The 24,250-nt window shown below is 46.9% G+C and overlaps 1 protein-coding gene across 1 annotated transcript in view; it reads left to right on the top strand.

Annotated features, from left to right (window-relative positions):
• LOC119167985 (uncharacterized) overlaps positions 1 to 23,003 on the top strand; it is a 70,239-nt gene extending 47,236 nt beyond the window's left edge. The window contains exons 4-5 of the mRNA XM_037419440.2: positions 2,329 to 2,415; positions 22,725 to 23,003. Of these exons, the coding sequence (XP_037275337.2) occupies positions 2,329 to 2,415; positions 22,725 to 22,873 (236 nt within the window). The 3' untranslated portion in view covers positions 22,874 to 23,003. The remainder of the gene's footprint in view (positions 1 to 2,328; positions 2,416 to 22,724) is intronic.
• The last annotated feature ends 1,247 nt before the right edge of the window (positions 23,004 to 24,250 follow it).

Consider the following 24,250-nt stretch of genomic DNA (forward strand, 5'->3'; position numbering starts at 1 on the left):
CTTCGGTCGTTGTCCCCGGAATATCAGTTTCACCGAAGAAAACTTCTTCATTGAATAACGACAGTTTTTATCTCGATTATGTTAAATATTCAAATCAATCTCTTCAAAACTTTTTATAATGCATTATTTATACAATTAGTACGTAATTGCTTCTAAATATTTGTTTTTTTGGCCAATCCTTAATAGTGGGTGTGAGCCATAGATAAAGGCTATCATCATCGAGCAACAGCGAAGCGGTGGCTCACCCTCTAATGGGCATGGCTCACTTTGACAGATATATGGCACTGTGGGGGCAATGACTAGGAGAACAAGTGTGGGCGAGAGGTTATACTTCTTGTTCTGAGCGTGAAAACGTAGTGTACGCTTATATGTGGCAGCTGTCTGCACAGGAGTTCAAACGACTGCTTCGACTTATGTAACGCTGCGCAACATCGTATCATCCTCCAAAAAGCATAAGCGCGTGTTTCTTTATTTTCTCTCTTCCCGCATTTAGAAATAAACAAAGCTTGCGCGAGACGTTAATCTGTGTCTACGCAACATAACGCGCTCTTCAGCAGTTTATGTACACCCAGGCAATACATGCTGGAATTTTTTCAACTTTATATGAGCTTTGGACTGCCATTAAAAATCCCATAATATTGAGTGGTTGGGAATGCGTACATGAAGCAGCCAAGTAGGTATCGGGTTATACAGCCCAGTGGTTATTTCGCAAGAGTCTTATTCAAATAATTACCTGGAAGTTGAGCATACCAGCGAAAATATAGCGATGGTGGCAAGTTCTCACAACAGTCTCCTGAAAGTAGCTTGTGTGCGGCTGGTATCTTCAAAATAACTGAGAATAACACAGCTCCTCTTTTACGCTCAAAGTATTTGATTTAAAGCGGCCGGGCCGGACCGTGCTGAGATCATCTGGGCCTGCACCAGATACGGTCCATACTTAAAAACATTGGGCGGGGCCTTGGCGGGTACATTGGGAGTACTGCTTCACTGGCAGTATTTAGAACGTCATTTGGCGGGGCCAGTGTTAAAAATAAAGAGCATTATTTATACCAAGACACCAATGACAGTTCAAAACATTTACTATTAGGAAGTTTTATCACATGTAGTTTTGTAGGAAAAAATCAACTGGTGTTATGCCCCTGACACACGGGCACCCTGAAGTCCTTTAGAGAAGGGGACATCTTTCGGAAAGGCGTTTGGGCGAGGTGACACACGACAAAGTAGTAACTCCTTTCCGGCAAAGATCCTTTTCGCAAAAGCAGATCCCGCATCTACTTTTCTGGCAGGGAGTACTCTCGCATACAGTGTGCATAATTTATCAATAGAAGAAAACGTGTCGCAACACTGCGGTGCCCTGTCAGTATTTTTTTTTGCGCTGAGAAAATGTTTTCATTTTCAGCAGCAGTGGGATTTGTAGAAAAGTGAAGGCCTATAGTCTGTGCATACTCTCAAACGCTTGTATTACGTCACTAGCGCGATCATGTTATGTTGGCAGCGGCAGTTGCTGTGTCGGTGACGTAGTATCTTGTAACAATGGAGTTGGCTCAGTCGGTGAAGAAAAAACCGCGCGTCCAGTGGACTGAAAAGGAGACCTGGGCGCTGATAAAGCTATGGGAGGACCATTTGGACGCCTTGCGAGGACAAAAGCACAACGGTGGAGTGTACCAGGCGATTGCCGAGAGCCTCCCCGACGCCGGTATTCCCCGTACACGGGCGCAAGTTCACAGCAAAATTGACAACTTGACACAGACATTCAGGTTTCGGAAAGGCTTTATCTCTGTCTTTGCGCTGAGACATCGCAGGACCACGATGAAACGCGGCACGCCGTCACTGACCAATCTGGACGCAGCCATGTAAAAAGCACGACAAAAAACAAAAATAGCAAAACACCAACTGTTCATAGTTGCCAGACGAACTTAAGTTGCCGCTAAAAACGCAAAAAAGCGAAAGAAAATTACAGGCATGCGCATTATAAGCCACCAGACAATAAAAAAAAAACAGATTTATGCTCCGGCGTCACTGAATGTGATGTACATGCGCAGATTCTTTTTAATATTTCCGATCTTGCTGCTTCCACAAACAGCGCCATTTTTTCTGCAGTGTTCTTCTGAGGCACCGCCTAAAGCAGTAGTCCGGTGCCGTGTGTCATCAGCGCCACTCCTTTCTGCAAATGGTCCCCTTAGGCGACAAAAGGGGTTTACTTCAAAGTACTTTACTTTTGCCCGTGTGTCCCGGGTATTACACATGTAGTGCATTTTCAATTGTGCGTGTGATTCATTGCATTCTGCACTGCGTCACTGCATTAACCTTTTTTTGTGTTGCCAACAGGTGAAACTGATGTCGTCGCGGAGGTTTTACTCTACCGAAGTCAAAACAACAGTTGTGGTGTAGTCCTGGTCACAGCTTCAAGTTCAGGTGCGTGCTTCTTTTATCGAAATCATTATATTCGTAAGTGACAATTTGTAAAAAAGATAACCATAATCAATAGGTTGTTTTATACCTGATTTGAATATTCTCTCTCACGATGTTACATAGTTCATGGAGCTCGGTTGTTGACCTGAAAGGTATGGGTTCGATCGCAGCTGCAGCCGTGCTTTTTGAAGGCGGCGAAATGCTAAAGGTCCTTGTATTGTGCATTAGACATGCATGTTTAAAAAAATTGGCAGGTTCCTCATACAGTAGCAATCGATGATACGCGAAGCACGAATAAGAAAGGTTAATATGTCACTTTAAAATCAGCGTTACGCTTCGAGGTGGAGGTAAATAATGCCGTACATGACTTCCGTGTCATGATTATCATCTTTGGATGTGTCGTTAACCTTCGTAATCTATTCACGTCACGTGATATCAAATTCAGTATATGTAGAGCTAGCAAATGACCGCGAGCACACTGTAAGCGTGGTATGTTGCTATGTTGTTACATGACACGCGCGTCAGAAATATCATGTTTCCACCAGTCATATACTTTCGTCATCCATTGACGTCGCGTCACACACAATTTGGTATATATGAAGCTAGGGAAACGGTCGCGAGCGCATCATGAAGGGCCCAGATACTCGAATGTAGCGTCGACTCGCACGCACGCTAGGCACAGCGACGTTACATTGGCAAAGCGCGAGCACTCTATAATCTGACGCAAGCCGCGACCGGTGCGACTAGCGTCTGTCGCACGGCCCGGCGACAAACGGCGCGAAATGCGAGATGCTGCATTTCGCGCCGATTCGTTATGCAGACAACACTGTGTCTCCCTCTTTTCGTGATGGAGGGATGCTGGACGCGCTGAAACGCTCATGCGTCAAAGCAACGCAGCGCGGCGCGCGTCTGAGAGTATATGGCAGGACCGGTGCCTGGCATGGCAATGCAGGCGTGACCCGACGAATCAACGGCACGCGCATCCCATCACGTCAAAATTTATTGTCACCTTGACTGTGGCATGAAGTCATGTTCTCACATGACATGCATATGATGATTATCATGTTTGCACCAGTTATATATTCGTCATCCATTGACATCACATAATACCCCATTTCGCACATGTGAAGCTAGCGAAACGGACACGAGCGCATCATCAGTGTGGCGTGTAGTCATGTTGCTACATGACATGCATGTCGTGATTATCACGTTTAGATGTGTGATTTGCCCGTGTTGTCCGTTCGCGACGCGTAATACCCAGTTTCGTACATGTGAATTTAGCGAAACGGCCGTGAGCATAACATGAGCGTTGCATGTAGTCATGTTGTTACGTGACACGCATCTCATGTTTATCACGTTTGCACGAGTATCATATCTTCGTCATCTGTTCATGTCCCGTAATACGAAATTCGTTATATGTGACGCTAGCGAAACGGCTGCCAGCGCATCATGCGTGGCATGTGGTCATGTTGTTACATGACACGCATGTCATAATTTTCATGTTAGAATCAATCGCTTGTGTTCGCCATGCAATGATGTCATATCATACCGGTTACGCAACATGACATGTGAACAAAGCCACCGCAAGAGCTGCGGGACTATGAATTGTAAATTATGATTTTCATGTTATGATTAGTCAAATGTGTTCTGCGTACAGTCATGGTATGCAATACCAAGTTTGGTGTCGATACCCTTATTGAAAAGGCCAGGAGAGCTAAAAGTCATAGCCGGCTAGATAGATAGATAGATAGATAGATAGATAGATAGATAGATAGATAGATAGATAGATAGATAGAAACGCTCAATGTCACTGAATTTTGCCAAGAAATGCTTCGAATTTAAAAGCATGAAATGCATGAAAATAGTGACTCCTCCGCCTCACCCGCGCCCTAACCGTACATGTGCATTCACACAGCTTTTTTCGAAAAAAAATTCAGTTTCTGAACGCTGCTAAGGATAGTTAATCAGCTAAGCTTAAACGTATGGACCCCTCTGTCTATCATTATCATGAACCTGGCTGCGCCTACTGCAGGTAAAAGGCCTCTCACGTTTCACCAGACAATCCAGTCCTGCGCTTGCTGCTACCACGTTATACCTGCACAATTCCTATTCTCTTCTGACCAGTTCACTTTCTGTCTCCCACTCAGGCGCTTGCATTTTCTTGAAACCCTTTCTGCTACATTTAGTGCCCATTGGTTATGTTAATTTTATATTCGAAGCATTTCTTAGCGAGCTTCGGCGACTTTGAGCGTATCTATCTATCTATCTATCTATCTATCTATCTATCTATCTATCTATCTATCTATCTATCTATCTATCTATCTATCTATCTATCTATCTATCTATCTATCTATCTATCTATCTATCTATCTATCTATCTATCTATCTATCTATCTATCTATCTATCTATCTATCTATCTATCTATCTATCTAGCCGCCTACGACTTTTAGCTCTCCTGGCCACTTCAATATTGGTATCGATACCAAACTTGGTATGGCATAACATGACTCTATGAAGAATATACTTGACTAGTCATGGCATGAAAATCAAAAAATGTATGTCATGAATGTCATACTTTACATATCATGGTCCTGCAGCTCTTGTGGTGGTTTCGTTCGCATGGCATATTGCAAAACTGGTACGGTATCGCATGATTGCATGACGAACACAAGTGAGAGACCCTAACCTGAAAATCATAACATTGTGTCATGTAACAACATGACTAGCATGCCACGCCCATGATGTGCTCACGGCCGTTTCGCTAGCGTCACATATACCAAAGTTGGTATTACAGAACGTGAATGGATGACGAAGCATCTGACTGGTGCAGACGTGATAATCGTGACATGATTGTCATGTAACAACATGACTACATGCCATGCTCATGATGCACTGGGGGCTGTTTGGCTAGCTTCACCTATACCAAGCTTGGTATTACGGGACGTGAATGGATGACGAAGGTATAATACTGGTAAAACATGAAAAACATGAGATACGTGTCATGTAACAACACGACTACATGCTACGCTCATGATGCGCACGCGGCCGTTTCGCTAGATTCGCATGTCCCAAACTCAGTATGACGTGACGCGAACGGATGACATAGGTAAATGACATATCCAAGCATGATAATCACGACATGCGTGTCATGTAAAAACATGACTACATGACACTCCGATGATGCCCCCGGAGCCGTTTCACTAGCTTCACATAGGCCCAATTAGGTATTACGTGATGCCAACGGATGACGAAGGTATGTGACTGGTGCAAACACGATAATCTTGAGATGCATGTCACGTCAGAACATCACAATTTGCCACAGTCAAGGTGCCAATACATCTCGACATGACGTGGTGCACGTGTTTGCCGTCGCTCTTTTCTTCGCGTCGCGCCTGCGTTGCCACGCCAGGCAACGGTGCTTTGATATACTGGCAGGCGCACGCTGCGCTGCGTTGCCTTGACGTATGCGCGTTTCAGTGCGTCCGGCGACACTCCGTTACGAAAAGAGGGAGGAGCAGTGTTGCCTGGGTAACGCATCGGCGCGAAATGCAGCATGTCGCATTTCGCGCCGACGGACGCTGGTCGCGCCTGGCGTCAGACTATAGAGTGTTCGCGCTTTGCTAACGTACCGTCGCTGTGCCCAGCGTTCGCGCGCGTCAACGCTACATAGGAGTATATTGGGCCCTTCATGATGCGCTCAAAGCCGTTTTGCCGGCTCCGTTTATACTAAATTTAGTGTTACGTGACATCAATAAATGGCGAAATATATGATTCGTGCAAATATGATAATCCCGACACGCGTGTCATGTATCAATTCAAGAGCATGACAACATTCCACGCTGATAGCTTGCTCGCGGCCATTTCGCAAGCTCCACAGATACTATAAATTTGGTATCACGTGACGTGAATAGATGGCGAAGGTGAACGACACATCCAAATATGATAATCATGACACGGAAGTCATGTACGGCACCAGTGACTTTTACCTCGTAACATTGTGCTGATATTAAAGTGACATGTCAACATTTCTCATTAAAGCTTCGCATATCATTGATTTGCACTGTACGTGGGATCTGCCAATTTTTTTTTCACGCTACATGTCTTGCCAATGCACGTTTATCTTTGGTTTTCTGTAATTTATCCCTAACATTCCGTTCATTTATTGACTAACTTTGCTATGTTCTTGTCCCTCAATGCTTAACAAAAACTGTCTGCTTATGCCTGATTGAATCGTTCTTAATTTGCGTGAAAATCTTCCAAAGGTTCCAGGTTTTGCCCAGTAGAGAAGTATCGGTAAGAGGCAGCTGTTATATAATTTTCTTTTCTGGGGCAGCGGTAAACAACTATCAATGATCTGAGATAATCTGACAATTGTGGTGCAACCCGTTCTTCTTGTAATTCAATCTCCTTGAACGCATAACGCCGTAACCGTCTTAACTAAACATGCTCCTTTACTATTTCTAGTTTTTACTGCGTATCTGAAAGCATTTTGTTTAGAGACTGTTGAATACATGTGTAGTTTTCTGCGCAGTATTAAAAGACCTATCTCTCAGTTTTCGCCGTACCCATGGGGAGTCATCACTTGCAGTTTGTTCTCTGAGTTACCAAGTGAAGCGACTGCACCAGCAAATTACTGGTTTCTAAAGTACTCCTGATAAATTTTTTTTCTAAGTGTTCACAACGAAGGTGTCTGAAAGCGCGTTACGTTTTTAACTGCGTTTATTGCGGCTGTTTCCAAAAGCTACCATCTGTTCGCTTGAGGAAGCAAGGAACGATATCAGCAACGGCGTAGCCTATGATGCGCCTCGCCTTTTTATTTTTCATTTTCATGCAATCGTGCTGTTTGTACAACTGTTCATTGGTTTAGTGCACAAGTGGTAAGCAGTGGGGCTTGTCCAGTTTCTGAGAGGTAGACACTATCGGGGTTCTTGGTTACGTTAGACCGACCAATCTTGGTTTCATCCAGCCGGATACAACTTAGCTGTAAGGACCTTATCAGAAAAAAAAAATCTGGGTGCGACTTCATAAGCGACGTCAGGCGCTTTTTTTTCGGGTAATCTCAACCAGTTGACAACGTCAGGGTGAATTAATCTGCGTTTCGCAGCAGACCCTGCTATGACGAATCAGTTCTGCAGACACTCATACAGCGGTGGCCGCACTTGGTAGACAGAAACAGTGATGCACCGCTTTATAGCGATAAGCTATGAAGAAAACAAGCTTCAATAATTCTCCTCTTGACGTAGGTGTCTCAAACTCGCCAAAGCTAGCAGGTCGCAGTCGTGAAATGTCAGCCAATTTTGCGACCCCAAAAAGGGCCTACTTCATGTCCTAAATGTGGTTATTTGGAGTGGGGTACCTGACGTCCGGCTTCGAAAACATTAAGGACATTTATCTACAAAATGACTGAAACCTAGAAATTGTGACAACGGGCTGGGCTTCTATTGTAAGTTCAGTGGGCCGCACGTTTGAGGCTCCTAGTGTAAGATCTCTAGAAATGCACAAGAAATGGAATCTGATGCCTTGACGAGGTCAAATGGCACACGTTAATTTTCTTCGCCTTACATGAGCTCATCAAATGCCAGGGGAATCGCGAAATTTGCAGGAGTGATGCTCATTCATCCAGAGCTGTTAATGATGACCCTAGGTCATGTAGCAACAAAGTTTGAACAATAATAAACGTGAAGCATTTCTTCGGGAACTTCACCGACATTGAGCGCATCTATCTATCTATCTATCTATCTATCTATCTATCTATCTATCTATCTATCTATCTATCTATCTATCTATCTATCTATCTATCTATCTATCTATCTATCTATCTATCTATCTATCTATCTATCTATCTATCTATCTATCTATCTATCTATCTATCTATCTGTCTGTCTGTCTGTCTGTCTGTCTGTCTGTCTGTCTGTCTGTCTGTCTGTCTGTCTGTCTATCTATCTATCTATCTATCTATCTATCTGTCTATCTGTCTATCTGTCTGTCTATCTGTCTGTCTGTCTGTCTGCCTGTCTGTCTGTCTGTCTGTCTATCTATCTATCTATCTATCTATCTATCTATCTATCTATCTATCTATCTATCTATCTATCTATCTATCTATCTATCTATCTATCTATCTATCTATCTATCTATCTATCTATCTATCTATCTATCTATCTATCTATCTATCTATCTATCTATCTATCTATCTATCTATCTATCTATCTATCTAACCGCTTCCGTTTGGGTGCTCTCGAGGTCACCCCCTTAACTTGACATTAACCAAAATTAGCGTGGCATGGTACGATGGTTTGACGAATATGACACGCTGATGAAAACCTGAATACTTCCACAATTCCCTCGTGTACATCGTCAAACACTTCCCGCGAGGCAGTGGTATATACCCACGGGTGGGTAGTGCCACTGGTATGTGGGTATGTGCCACAGGTGATTGACACTTACTAGCTACCCGGAATCGACGAGAACACACATGGCCCCGCCACGGTGGTCTAGTGGTTAAGGTACTCGGCTGCTGACCCGCAGGTCGCGGGTTCAAATCCCGGCTGTGGCGGCTGCATTTCCGATGGAGGCGGAAATGTTGTAGGCCCGTGTACTCAGATTTGGGTGCACGTTAAAGAACCCCAGTGGTCGAAATTTCCGGAGCCCTCCACTACGGTGTCTCTCATAATCATATTGTCACGATGAATCACAAGTACTGGGGTATTTATTAAACCACCAGGTAGCTAGCACTAGGACGATGCGTCAGTCGTGGCTGGCTCTCGAGCAAAGATGAAAGCGATCTTCTTTTTTCCTCCAGATTTAGAGCCGCTCTTGCTGTCAACCCACTACGTGCTGGCGGCATTATCCCCCCTTCCGAAAAGAAAAAAAAACAAGTACCAAAAAGAGGAAAGGAAAGTACACAGCAGCACCGCGATGCTACTACATAGGCACGTGAAAAAAAATGGAAATTCGGATGAAGTGAAAGTAAAAATTGAAGAGCGTGCCAACATAGGAAACGTCAATGAACGAGAAAGTAAGTTCACAAAATAAACAAAAAACACAAAGAACGCTGTACGGTAAAGGAAAAGTTACGAACAACACGCAATAAATGGCTTCATGCGCAACACATGAACGACGTCCAGCCTCAGCCGTGTCCTGCTCCGTGCATGGGGTGTTGAGTCCGGAACCACTTCGTAGTTCACGTCACTGACGCGGCGTAACACTTTATATGGGCCAAAGTACCGGCTCAGCAACTTTTCACTAAGGCCACGGCGGCGGACGGGCGTCCACACCCAAACTTGATCTCCGGGGCTGTAAAACACTTCTCTGTGGCGGGTATTATAGCGTCGTGCGTCTGCCTGCTGTTGCTGGCCGATGTGCAGTCGCGCGAGCTGCCGGGCTTCCTCGGCACGCTCTGCGAATTCTTCGGCGTCTGTTGCCAACTCGTCTTCGTCCTGACACGGTAGCATTGAGTCAAGCATGGTCTGCACTTCACGGCCGTAGAGAAGCCGAAATGGCGTGAATCGCGTGGTCTCTTGCACGGCGGTATTATACGCGAAGGTCACGTAAGGCAAGATCCGGTCCCATGTTTTGTGCTGTACGTCGATGTACATCGAGATCATGTCTGCGAGGGTCTTATTCAGTCGTTCAGTAAGTCCGTTGGTTTGCGGGTGGTACGCAGTTGTCCTTCGGTGTCTGGTGTTGCTCAGTTGGAAAACTTCGTCCGTAAGCTGCGCCGTGAATGCCGTTCCTCTGTCCGTTATTACACTGGAAGGAGCACCGTGTCGTAACACGATGGGACGCATGAAAAATTGTGCTACCTCAGAAGCCGTGGCTCGTGGGATTGCCTGGGTTTCAGCGTAGCGGGTCAAATAGTCGGTCGCGACGATCACCCATTTGTTGCTGTCCGCAGACATAGGAAATGGCCCGAGAATGTCCATGCCGACTTGGTCGAACGGCGTGCAGGGTGCTTCAATGGGCTGAAGCAAACCAGCTGGCTTAACAGATGGTTGTTTTCGGCGCTGACATTCCCGACAGCTCTTTACGTACTTCTTTACGCTTGCTGAAAGTCCTAGCCAATAGTACCTCTCGCTCACTCTGGCAAGTGTCCTTGAGTAGCCCAGATGACCGGATGTGGGTTCGTCATGGCAAGCGAAGAGGACGTCGTCTCGCATGTCTCGAGGAACCACCAGGAGGTAAGCACGATTGTTCGAAAGAGCGTTCTTCTTGTACAGCACACCATCTCGTAGGCAGAACGACGTCAACGAGCGGGATAAATGACGTGGTATGATTGCGCCCTGGCCCTCTAAATGATCAATGATTGGACGAATCTCTGCATCATCTCGCTGTCGTTTGCTCAAGTCTGATGCACTAACGGCGCCCAGAAAGCCTTCGTCTTCCTCTGCTTCCTGACTGACGACATGAAGGGGTGCGCGTGACAGTGTGTCAGCGTCTTCATGCTTACGGCCGGACTTATGGACGATGGTGACATCAAATTCCTGCAGCCGCAAACTCCACCGTGCTAGCCGACCTGAAGGGTCACGCAGGCTTGCCAACCAACAGAGCGCGTGATGGTCGGTCACTATCTTGAAGGGACGACCATAAAGGTACGGGCGGAACTTGGTGATTGCCCACACGACTGCGAGGCACTCTTTCTCCGTAGTAGAATAATTCGCCTCGGCACGGGATAGAGAGCGGCTGGCGTAGGCTATCACTCTTTCGATGTCCTCTTGACGCTGAACGAGCACTGCACCGAGTCCAATGTTACTAGCGTCGGTATGGACCTCCGTGTCAGCATCATCGTCGAAATGAGCGAGAACGGGCGCTGATTGCATGCGCTGTCGCAGCTCATCAAAAGCTGCTTGTTGCTCGTTTTCCCAGACAAACGGCGTGTCGTCCCTTGTGAGACGAGTCAGAGGTTCTGCTATCTGTGAATAGCCATGAATGAATCGGCGATAGTAGGCGCACAAACCAAGGAAGCGCCGGACGGCTTTCTTATCGACAGGAGCTGGTAATTCGGCAACAGCGGCAAGCTTGTCCGGATCGGGACGGATTCCTTCGGCGCTAACTACATGTCCAAGAAATTTTAGTTCTTTATAGCCGAAGAGGCACTTCTGTGGCTTTAGTGTGAGGTCCGCCGATCGGATAGCCTCCAGCACGCTGCGCAGGCGGTGAAGGTGCTGCTCAAACGTGGTAGAGAAGACCACCACATCATCAAGGTAGACAAGACAAGTCTGCCACTTGAGCCCTGTGAGGACAGTGTCCATCATTCGCTGGAAAGTCGCCGGTGCTGAACACAAGCCAAAAGGAAGCACTCGAAATTGGTATAGGCCGTCTGGAGTCACAAAGGCTGTTTTCTCACGGTCTCGCTGATCTACTTCGATTTGCCAATACCCGCTTTTGAGATCGAGAGAAGTGAAATAATGGGCACGACGAAGTCTATCCAGCGAATCGTCGATACGTGGCAGCGGATACACATCCTTTTTCGTCACGTTGTTAAGCTCTCGGTAGTCGACGCAGAAGCGTAGCGACCCGTCCTTCTTTTTGACAAGTACGACTGGAGATGACCACGGGCTGTTAGATGGTTCAATAACGCCATCGTCAAGCATCTCGGTGACTTGCGTACGTATTGCTTCCCGTTCTTTGGCCGACACGCGGTAGGGGTTCTGGTGTATCGGACATGCGTCCTCGTACGTGATGATCCTGTGTTGAGTGATGGACGTCTGGCGGATCTTTGAGCAAGTTGCGAAGCAAGACCTGAACTCGAACAAGAGCGCTAGTAGTGCAGTCTGGTTAACGGTGGACATATCAGGATTGATGTCAATATTACTCATTGACGTGTCGGCGGTATCCACTATTTCCGACGCGAAACTGTTGGTGACGTTTGCTACTTCGTGGGCAAACGCTATCGAAGTGCCACGGAAAAGATGTCGATGCTCGTTGCTAAAGTTGGTTACGAGCAATTCAGATCGACCATCACGAAGGTGTATTACACTTCTAGCTACACAAATGCCTTGCTTCAGGAGGTGTTCTAAATTTGTCTCAGCCACCACATCGCCATCGCCCAAACCACAGCATGTTACGTCGACTAGAACACTTGTTTGTGGAGGAAGCGTCACACTCTGTTCAGAAATACGGAGTACGTCGACACGCCTTCCACCATCCTGCACGTTGATTGCTCGCTGGGCTGTGAACGTGACGCGGCGCTCTTGCAGATCAATGATAGCTCCATTTTCTTGTAGAAAGTCAACTCCCAGAATGACGTCACGGGAACATTCGCGTAGAACAAGGCAGCTTGCTACGAATGTGTACCCTTGAATCTGTATTCTAGTTGTGCAGACACCCAGTGCAGTAACGACGTGGCCACCAGCTGTCCGAATCTGCGAGTTATGCCACGGCGTGATGACTTTCTTCAGCTGCGTTGTCAGTTTCCCGCTCAGTATGGAATAGTCTGCGCCGGTGTCCACTAACGCATTAACTGCACAACCATCAATTGTCACTGCTATGTCGAGTGAAAGTCGGCCATCCTTTGCAGCAGTATGTGATGTCGGACCGGTTTCTGTACAGTTCTGTGTCAATAGGAGGTCTTCAGCGCTTCGACGTTCAGCGACCCCGCCCCCAGAGGTCGCTTTGGCTAGTTTTCCCGGCGGGGGCTGGGAGACCGTGCGGTAGAATACCGCTGGGGCGTTGATGAAAATCGCCTCGGTGATGGCGAGCGCGACTGGCGCCCGGCAGATGGTGGTGCATGCTGCTGGGAGAGGTAGTTTTCGATGTCGCGCGGTCTCTGGCCGTAACGGGGCGGCGGTGAGTACGCAGAGAAGCCACGAAGCCCAAGACGGCGATATGGGCACTGGCGGTACAAGTGATCAGCTTCTCCGCAGTGAAAGCACAGAGGCCGGCGATCAGGTGTGCGCCAAACATCAGACTTTCGAGGAGACGTGCGCCAATCGTCGATGTACTGAACTGGTTGCACTGAACGATGGGCGACAGAAGCACCAGGGACAAAGGCCAGCGGTGGTGGCGTGTACGTGCCTTCGTAGTACGGTATGTGCTGCGCTGATTGTAGTGAAACAGCAGGAATCGGATGGACGAATAATGGCGGCGTTGCAGCAGGGCGTTTCAAGGCTTCCGCGTAGGTTGTCTCACGGCGGTATTCAGCAGGAGCTGGCACAGCTGTATCATGAAGCAAGGTGTCCCGGAGGGCCTGGTGCAGCTCATCCTTGATCACAGTTGCAATAGAGTTGACTGTAGGATGAGGTGTTACACCAGCCTTTTGTAACTCTTCACGTACTATATCACGGATGAGTTCACGTAGACAGTCGTTGTTGGTTCTAGTGGCGGTGAAAATGTCGGCAGTACACATGCCACTGACTTGCCTGTCGTATTGGTTGGATCGCTGCTGCAGCATTTTTTCTATTGTCACGGCCTCGGACAAGAACTCCGCGACCGTCTTCGGAGGACTTCGCACGAGGCCGGCAAAAAGCTGGTCCTTGACACTGCGCATCAAGTGACGCAACTTCTTGTCCTCCGTCATTCTTGAATCGGCCCGTCGGAAGAGGCGCGTCATGTCTTCGACGAACGTGGTCACAGTTTCGTTTGGCAGCATGACGCGGGCCAGAATAGCTCGTTCAGCTCGTTCTTGGCGATCAGCGCTGGCATACGTCTGCAGAAGTCTACGAGAGAATTCGGGCCACGTCGTCAGCTGTTCCTCTCGGTTTTGATACCACGTACGTGCCCCGTCTTCGAGATAGAAGTAGACACGACCCAGTTTCGCCGCGTCGTCCCACTGATTCAAGGTGGCTACGCGCTCGAAATCCGCCAACCAGTCCTCAACGTCCTCGTGCTCCGAGCCATGGAACGTCGCCGGTGCGCGTGGGCTTTCCAACGTGTAGCGGTTCGACGTCGTGCTTCCCGTGCCGGTTGCCGAGGTTTGCACCGAAGCGCTGGTCATGTTTGTCGACGTGGTGGGAGCAGTATCGTCGGCTTCCGGAGGCAATCCCCTGATTCGGCGGCTGGTCCGATGCACGAGAGTATTGACTGGCACTGGACTCGTATCGCGGCTTCCTGGGGGGTCTGCAGCATCCGTGAGACTACCCAGCACTTCCACCAGTTTGTCAAGATGAATCACAAGTACTGGGGGATTTATTAAACCACCAGGTAGCTAGCACTAGGACGATGCGTCAGTCGTGGCTGGCTCTCGAGCAAAGAAGAACGCGATCTTCTTTTTTCCTCCAGATTTAGAGCCGCTCTTGCTGTCAACCCACTACGTGCTGGCGGCAATATCGTGGTTTTGGGACGTTGAACCTCACAAATAAATCAATCAACGAAGGCATAGAATGAATGTCGAGGTTGCTACTGAAATCGAACTAAAGCATTCTGCATGGAAATGATTAATTACATACCACACAGCTACGCCAGGTCTGGGAACTACTTTCCCAAAAGCCCCTAATCTTCATGAAACGTCAATAGTGGTTTCTGTGCTGCCTACTCGATTTCCTCCTAAACATTACATACGTATACTTTTGATAGACCCGTCACGACGGGTTAGCGTCAATTGCATTAAGTGCCATGCGCTGAAGCTGATTTATGTCGCAGTGTACAGGGTCATAATCTTCGCAAGCATTGGCCCTTCATATCAGCTTCTGGGGTTGCTAATACGCATGTTCCTGTTGGGATGCTTGCGGATGTGCAAACAACTGGTTATATAAACTTCGGCAAATCTTCAACATATGGCTGCACGTGCAACTTTTGTACATATATTTAGCGTCATTTATTGACGTGTTGCTTAATAAAGAAATGCAATACGGTCAGTTTCCCTCCGTATGTTTCGCATAACGTCGATTCTCAGGCACGTGCGATCTTCCGAATTTTTCCCGTTGTATCGACTAGACACTTGTAGAAGCGTTGTATCGATTAAACACTTCAGAGGAATTTCGTGCCAATTGTTCATGCAGTGGCTGAAAATGATGAGGAAATCTGCCTGCTGTGGGTATGGGGCGCAGTTAAAGGGTGATCGAAAAACCATGAAAGACAGTCATCAAATTTGGCATATCCTACGAATCTGGGAATCGGTGTTATGTGAAGCGTGCCGAGAGAAGGTGACCATGTTGCAATTTTTTTTATTGAGCGACACGTCATAAAATGACGCTAAATATTAGTACAAATGTTGCGCGCACACATTTATGTTGAGTTGCAAATGTTTATATAACTAGTTGTTTGCACTTGCCCAATGATGTGAAGTGAAACATGTGTATTAGCAACACCAGAAGCTGATATGAAGCGCTGAAGCTAGTGAGGATACTGGCCCTGGACACATAAATCAACTTAGGTGCCTGACACCAAACCACAATCGACGTTAACCAGATGTGATAGCTGTATTAAAGGAGTGCATATGTAATGTTTATAAAATTGGGTTGGCAGCACTGCCAATCTCTATTGATGTTTCATGAAGACTAGCGTCCATTTTAAAAGTAGTTCCGAGAACTCGAGTAGCTCTGTGGTAGAATGCTTGACTGCCACGCAGAATGCTTGGGTAGAATTCTTGCTGGGACCCCGAAATTTATTATTTGCGTTCATCGGGGGTCAATGTTGCCTTTGGCAGGTTTTCCTTAACACTGATATTTGCTCAATGCCTTCGTTGGGTGGACGCTAACGATGTCGGACCTCGCTTAACGTTCACGCATTAAAATTACCCATGTGTGTTCTCATCGTCCTGGGCAGATGCTAATTGTAAATTACCTTTGGTAAATACACGCACACCAGCGGCACATACCCACCCATGGGTATGTGCCACTGTCTGGCGGCAAGTTTTGACGGCGTACGCGACGGGATTATGACATCATTCATGTCTTGACCAGCATGTCAATATTTGTCAAACCATCTTACCCTGCCATGCTAATGTTGGTTCACGCCAAGTTAAAGGGGTGACCACGACAGCACCCAAACGTAAGCGGCTAGATATAATGATAAATAGATGGGCTCAAAGTCGCCGAAGCTCGGTAAGAAACGCTTCGCATTCAAAAGAAGCTTTTTAGGGGCGAAGCTCTTTATGGCGTGTCTTGTGCGTTCCTCGTAGTACGTAACCACCAGTGGCACATACCCGAAATAGGTATAACATTTGACCTCCAAGGTGGTGCCGGTGAGAGATTTCTTCTGTGCGTTTTTTAACAATAAAAAATAGTGCTCAATGTACATGCCAATGGCTGCTAATGGGTAATGAGAGACAGGAGCATTCGGCTTTTAGTCAACGCGCACGCTGCGATCCCCTTAGCAGCCATTGGCATGTACATTGAGCACTAACGGACAAGATAGGGTTGCTACATTATACTCGATGGGTGTAACCTCCTTAGTTTTAGAAAAGTTTAGCGAGCGTTGAGCCGCAGGGCCATGAATACAATTAACTAGTATATAGCATGAATGAATTCGAGGTGGTTAAAGGGGGGAAGCAAATACGAAGCGCAAGCCGTAAGAAATTAAAAGCTGAATCCTCCTGTCTCTCATTTCACAATAGCAGCCACTGGCATGTACATTGAGCACTATCTGACAGGAAAAGGTGGCTATGTTATACTCGCTGGGCGTAACCTCCTTGGTTTTAGAAGGTTTAGCGAGCATTGGGACGCAGTGCCATTAGTACAGTGAACTAGTATATACCATGAACTCAAGGTGGTGGAAGGTGGGAAGTAGACCCGAAGCGCAAGCCGGAAGAAAGTGTGCGGGTGCCACCTCTTGTTTAGTCCTTGGAATGTCCACTGAATCGCGGTGCTTCTATATGGGGAATATATGATAAAAGGATGCGAGATGGTGGGACTTGGAGTGTTGAATAGATGGACGAATGGACACACAGACAGATGCATGGATGGACGCATGAAAGGACGCAGGGGAGGATGCATGAACGAACGCAGGGACGGGCGCACGAACAGACGCATGGGCGGTCACACAGACAGACGCATGGACGGACGAATGCTTCGCCCCTCTCTCCATCATTCACTCCGTGGATATGCTGCCATTTTGTTTAACAAGTTGGGGCATTGGATGACCCACTCTTTACGCTATTCGCAGTTTGTGACGGCTCGTTGTTCTTTTGCTGTTGTAAAACGCTTTATTACTCACGTTAACACGATTCCTTTCCTGACATGAAGCCTGTCTCAGGCAAGTTTGTGAACAAGTCCCAACCACCGGCGTAGCTCAGTGGGAAAATACTGGATGTCATGCAACATATCTGGGGTGAAGTTACACTGTGTCCTTGGTACTTGGTTCCTTCTTCGTTCGCGATAGCAGTTACAGACACCGGTGGCAGAGGCGGACAACCCCGGCACCGCGCGTGACCTTATCCTAATATCACAGCAGCTTTCAATAAAAAAGAAAGAAGACAACGAATAGGAGGAAAAAGGTTAGAGTAAACGAACACAAAGACACGAAAATAACAACCGATGAATCAGAGTCTGGTGCTGAGGTGGTCCACGCTTTTCACCTTGAGAGGGACAAGGCTACCCTAGAAGCTGAAGTGTATCGTCTGAAGCAGGACACAATCCGGCATACTACCCGCATCGGCCAGTTCAAACGTGAGTTGAAAAGCTTGACTGATGAACAAGGTAGTCTAAGGCATGCGCACGACGTCTACAAGTCCAAGGCAACCACCATGACCCGCGAGCAAAAGCGCCACATTTCTGACTTGAAGGACAAGATCGGTGCTATAGCAAAACAGCTCCAAACGCAGCTAGACAAGTAACAGCTATGTTTCTTTGAGGCCAAGATATTCTTAAGTGACTAAATGCACACCCTTGAAGCTGATATCTTCAACATGAACCGTAAAAGAGAAGAGGACTCGCTGGAGTGCAGTCGCATGAACAAGCTGCTTACATGGGCTCAGCAGCACCTCAAGCATCAGCAGTGGTAGTTTACCACGCTCGAGGGATAGCTACTGGAAAAGAACACTGAACTGTGAACATGCAGCGCAGCCACGATGAAGAGCTCGATTGACCGCGTGCATTTCAAGACTGACAGCTGGATGAGCTACAAATGCAGCCAGCTGACCTCCGTCCGCAGCTTGTACAAGCCCAACAGAACCACGACCGAGAAATCAGTTAAGCGCAGGCTTTAACTTTGGAACTTACGAAGAAGGAAACAGAGTGCAAGAAGAAGCATGAGTGAATCCAAGGGCTCCAGGACCACCAGATGACTTTGTCGGGAACAGTCTCCGAGCAAGAGAAGCAACTCCGTGAGGCGCCGCACTCCGAGACCATCCTCAATCAGTGCCTTCACAAGAGTGAGGTTGAGAGAGAAACATTGCAGATCGAACTTTCCAAGCTGAACAAGATGCTGGCCTCGGATGAGAGAGAGAACAAGTGACTGGTGGAGGAACGTAAGGCAAGGCAGCAGCAGACGAATAAACAATCCAAGCTGGGAAAGCATCAGCTGCAGGATTCCCTGGAGAAGGTGGCAGAACAGACGGCCCTGTTAAAGGAGAAACCTGCCATGTACGTGAACATTCACACCATTTAGTCTGATTTAAAGGGCGACATCGGAGAGAGGGTGAAGTCAGCGCCGAATGCGTATGCAATCGGAGCTTTGTTGGGGATGTCTCTCTCCTGGCGATTGTGTAGCCAGCATGGAACGACCAACTCGGCTGCCTGACCATGGTTTAACCAAATAAAAGAGGTACCTTCTACTTTGCTTACACATCGGCTGTTCCTGGCCTGCGGCCTGGCGTCATCGGCTTGGCAGAGCCTCGTCCCCTGCGTACACTGCGTGCTGGGTACATGAAACAATCGAGCACCTGTTGGGAGTTTGCCCAGCACTTCGCACACAACGAGACATCTTGCTGACCGCCATTCGTCATTATGTTCTCCCCGTGGGTACACAGAGAGATTTCCTTTTCCCTGCACGGCACCACATCCAGGTCTTCAAGATAGTTCTTCGCTTCCTTGAGGACATTGATCTGGAAAGAAGGCTACAGAATTCACCCACCACATTCTTCTAATGGGCACTATTTCTCTTCTTCTCTCTTCTTCACATCTTTAATGCCCTCATCCAACCGCTACAGGCACTGAGCCAAGCTTCCAATTAGGGCTGCAGAAGTTTTGACTCCTCATTCTCGGAACCTCTCTATCTCTCTCGTCCCACTTTCATGGCATTCAAGGCCACATACGTTCCACTCCTCCTTTCTGGAGTAGTGACCGCCACCCTCACGTGAAAGGTCCGGACAGCTACAACGCCTATGGCTTATGACGCACCGAGACTGATGCTGCACGTGGAGGAACCTGACGTGTGACAACTTACGACACGTGCGACATCCGCTGTGGCTAAAGGTAGCCAGGAAATTTGCGTTGGCTACCTGGGTGACGGGCCCCGGCCCTTCTTTGCTACTTCTTCTGAAGGGGAGGGAAAGTATGGAAGCAAACAGTGGCGGCCCTGGTTCCGATCAGTATACATGGTTCATGTCGGTCTCCGCCTCATTGAGGGGTTCTCGGGATAGCCGCAGCCCGAGAATCCAGAAAATAATATGGCATGAAATGTCACAGGTTTCAAGCAGACCGACGTAAGACCTACGGTACGGGCCTCTACAATATCAGCTCTAACTGGCAGTGACGATCAATAATGATCACGCGAAGAGGACCATGACGTAGGAGTATCGAATGAAGTACAAACTTTGGTACTTCTGCTGCTGTTTCAGAGGGTAAACCGCCACCGTTTCGCACAACCACATCAGTCAGCGCGTACTATAATCAGACGGTTCCCATGGATGAAAGAGGGAACGCTTCTAAAAAGCATATTTATTGAAAAGGTGAACTGGTTGACACCACAGCTTTTTATCGACCGGCAGGGGCAACTGTAGGTCACTCTTGGCTTTGGAATTCAGCACAGCTGGCCACATACGTCTTAGTTGTCATGCGTATTTGCGGACAGTAAAATCTTTCTTTAGCGGGATGGATTGTCCGTGTTCATTCTAGGTGACATGAAGTTGGCTCATCGTCGATGATGCATAATATACAAGAGCAAAGGGTGTCTGGCACCACGAGAAGAAACTGTGCACTTGTCGCCGTGAAATTCTTCCTATACAAGATCCCATCTGGTACACAAAAAAATGACACGCTGTTGACTCTTTTGCGGCAAAGAAAAATGGCTCTGAACTCCGAAATCCATGCCAGTTTTTGTGAACGTTGCTATATTTGAAAAATACCGATGTACGGCTGCAATTAAATGGTCAAAATCTTCAGCGTCAGATTCTGTGGCACTAGAGGCGTCGTAGAAAGGCAATCGGCTTTAGCACGTCTTTGCTCACTCCTGTAGGAGATCTTGATTGATTTGTGGGGTTTAACGTCCCGAAACCACCATATGATTATGAGAGGCGCCGTAGTGGAGGGCTCCGGAAATTTTGACCACCGGGGGTTCTTTAACATGCACCCAAATCTGAGTACACGGGCCTACAACATTTCCGCCTCCATCGGAAATGCAGCCGCCGCAGCCGGGAATTGAACCCGCGACCTGCAGGTCAGCAGCCGAGTACCTGAGCCACTAGACCACCGCGGCGAGGCCCTGTAGGAGATCTTGAAGCTGTACTCTTGCACGTAAGGCCCATGGTGCGAGAAACCCCTATGAATTGATAATATTTTGCGTTGCAGAGATTACAAAGTGTGTAATCTATCGGTTGTAATGGGTTTATTTTTCTTTGGTAGTCTCCTAAAATGGCGCCTGTCAACGCAAAAACGCAACATTTCACTCATGTGCACCAATAACACAACGGGACGCCCCCCGGGTTAGCTTTATCTTGTAGCGAATTCGACTTGATGCTTCGTGGCTGCTAGCGCTACCATAGAATAGCTGCTTGTAAGTTCTTCACGTAATATATAATGTTCACCACCCGCATGCGCCAAAGCTTTGGTGATTCTGTTAAGTAGCGTCCGGATTGTCACAACAGGCTTCGCAGCTTTCCACTAAATTGAGCTCTTCTGAAGAGTCTTATACTCATAAAGATCACAGGGAAACTGTTTTCGCAAACAATAACACCGCCTTGGGGAATATAGTCAGTGTAATCAGCGGTGCGTCAGATGTTCAGATTTGGGGACCATGTGAAACATTTCTGAGCGCTTTCATTCTGGTCCACAGGGATGCACTCATGACTAAACAGCCTTAAAGGAACCACGTGCCATGCCTCGTAACAAAGTTTAGTTAGAACGTGGAAGTTGTTGTGTGTCCGATTAGGATCATTGTGCCGCAAAAAAATTCATCTAGCTTATCATGAGCTGATAACACTGTTTTTTGAACCAGCGCTAGAGGAAGAGGCGAGAAGGTGAGTTTGAAACATTTGGCACGCGCCCTGCGTAACTTTCGGAAGCCAAATATCTTCCCGACCTTCTCCGGCATGCAAGAAAACGGTCACGTGCGCATGAAGTTTCCGAACAAGCTCGACTTTAGAGGACGCAAGCGGTGTTTTCGTTGACCAGTGATATTTTATGATCCAGTGCCTGTTTCTGCGGAATGGTGGCCTCGCTACCTGCGAAGGAGGTATGCATGCTCCTTTGAAGACGCTCGCTTGAATACATAACGATATTGAGCGTTCGAACGCGCAGGACAACGAACTTCGTTTGGAGGGCTGACATCTGCTTGATCCGCTCACAGTGGGGACACGAACGCGTGAAAAATGCCCCGCATCGATTTGCAATTCACTGAAAAAATGAAAATGACATACACACTCCCTTATTGCGTCTCAATATTTATCTGAAGTTTATTCAGCCATTCAAGCAAGAAATCAAATAAACTGCACACGTCTTGTGAAATAACTTCTGTTATGTCGCATGCTACTGTTGGCAACCTTAGAGCGTTGTCTATTACGTACAGGACCAACGTAAGAGCACTGTCGCCTAAGTAGGGCAATTCCTACGTCTATGTGATGACCTCATTCTCTGGGCGTGCGCCTGCCAAAAAAAAAAAAAGAAGAGCAGCATTCATCTTGAAATTTGACCCAATCCTGCGGTGCGTAGCTCTGCAAAATTTGGCAGGCGTGATCGTGAACGCCCCATGCACTAATTTTTCTCACTAGCTCGAAATTATCAAATCTGGTTTTCCTTTAACAAAGCATTGAAAACTCCTGTTTTATTTTGTGAGGTGATTAGCAAAATCACCATCAGAGTGGGAAAAAACACATATGATTAGCAGTAAACTATCAGAACAAGCTACAGAAATCGCAATATTATTTAAACTGCGATTGCAGATATTCATTCACTGCGTTAAATCAGTTCGAAATTGTCGTAACCTTTGTGATTTGCATTATTATTTTAGAAATGCTGCGTGTTCATTGTATTTTACTCAGTTTCTCTTGAATTCTTTGCAGAGGAAAGTCTCTCTTGGCTAGACGTTCGCGTAAGAGGTCGACCTAACGACACAGAGAACAAATACGAGGACTGCAACAGAGATTTTTATATTTACGTTAGTGCGGCAAAAAAGAACTGGACATCTCCGTACACAAGAGATTGCCAATGACTTTTGAGTTTAATGACTGAGGTTGCGAAAAGTTTATGTAGTGCCCTTAACGGAAATCTCTATTCTAACTTTATTGAGACTTGCTTTCATGATGCATTAAAAAGTTATTTGCCAACAAAAAAAAAACAAATTGGTGTCTTCCTTCAGTGTAATTGATTAACGTTGTGCTAAGCAACTGCTTAGTCTTGACGAATAATATACATGGCAAAACTTGAATGGTTTCAGTTCGTGTTGTATAGAATGTATAGACATGTGTGAATGTCGTTCATATTTGGGGAGTCTGCAACATTTACCGACTTTCTAGAAGAAGTCGGTGCAGCTTGCACAAAGTCTCACAAGGCTGCCTTGTAGAAGAGCTATAGGTTACGAAGCTGATCGTGGCTTGGCTAAACTTTTATCCTGTCCCCTCTCTCTTTTCGATACCTCCATTGCTGTACTATATTTTACCTTTAAGTAACGTGAACTACGTGCCGCGCAATCTTTACGTTTGAGGCGTTATCACGCAAATCCAGCTTCGTTCGTAGGAACTTACGATATTCGCATTTCGGAGACTACAGCCATCGAGTCAAAGTAAGCTGAAGTGCGGGTGCTAGTTGCTATTACACTGTTTCAACCGGATTACCATAGCTAGAATGGCCTAGAACCTGAAATCCAAAAACTTGTGAGCTCCGGACAGGCTGGTTAGGTGGGGTCATCTAGCGGGTTCAAAATTACCCAGGCAATCACTAAATTGTTAATGAGAAAATTGGTGCATTGCACGTCTATTATAAAAACTTCTGAGAGGCATTATCATGAATGAGCTTTTTTTCTGATTATTTCCACCTCAAAAACACTAGGTGTAAGCCAACGTGTTCATGACTGTGGTTGCACAAATTGTCACAAGATGCCTACATGATCGTGTCAGTAATAATCTTGTATTTTTTCATCGTTTTGCGCATACAAGGATACATTACACAATAAAAAAACCGTCTCGTGATTTGGCCACACCGGCGATCAAATTCTACTCAAGCTGCACATAGTCTAAATGCAATTAACATCACCATTTATGGTTTTTCAAACGTAAGGGTATACGTTTACGTACGTGCGTAAACAATTACGTATGTGAAGCTAAAACATTAAAAAATATTTTTTTCGTTAAGACGGTAAACACAAACTGCAATGTAGTAACCTTTTAACGTAAACAAGTATACATAGTTTTCACCTGACGTTACATTCATAGTGCGGGACTGTTGTTGGGCTGTCGCCGCCCTTACCGGGTGCCTCCGAGCAGACACCGTAGCCCCCATGAAGGAAGAAAAAAAAAGAAGGGAGCGTGACGTCACGTGGGCTGCCTTGGCAAGCCGAGCCGTTTTGAAGCCGTCATTGTCGGTCCAACAC

Source organism: Rhipicephalus microplus, unplaced genomic scaffold (genome assembly GCF_043290135.1).
Source record: "Rhipicephalus microplus isolate Deutch F79 unplaced genomic scaffold, USDA_Rmic scaffold_136, whole genome shotgun sequence".
NCBI classification, from domain to species: domain Eukaryota; kingdom Metazoa; phylum Arthropoda; class Arachnida; order Ixodida; family Ixodidae; genus Rhipicephalus; species Rhipicephalus microplus.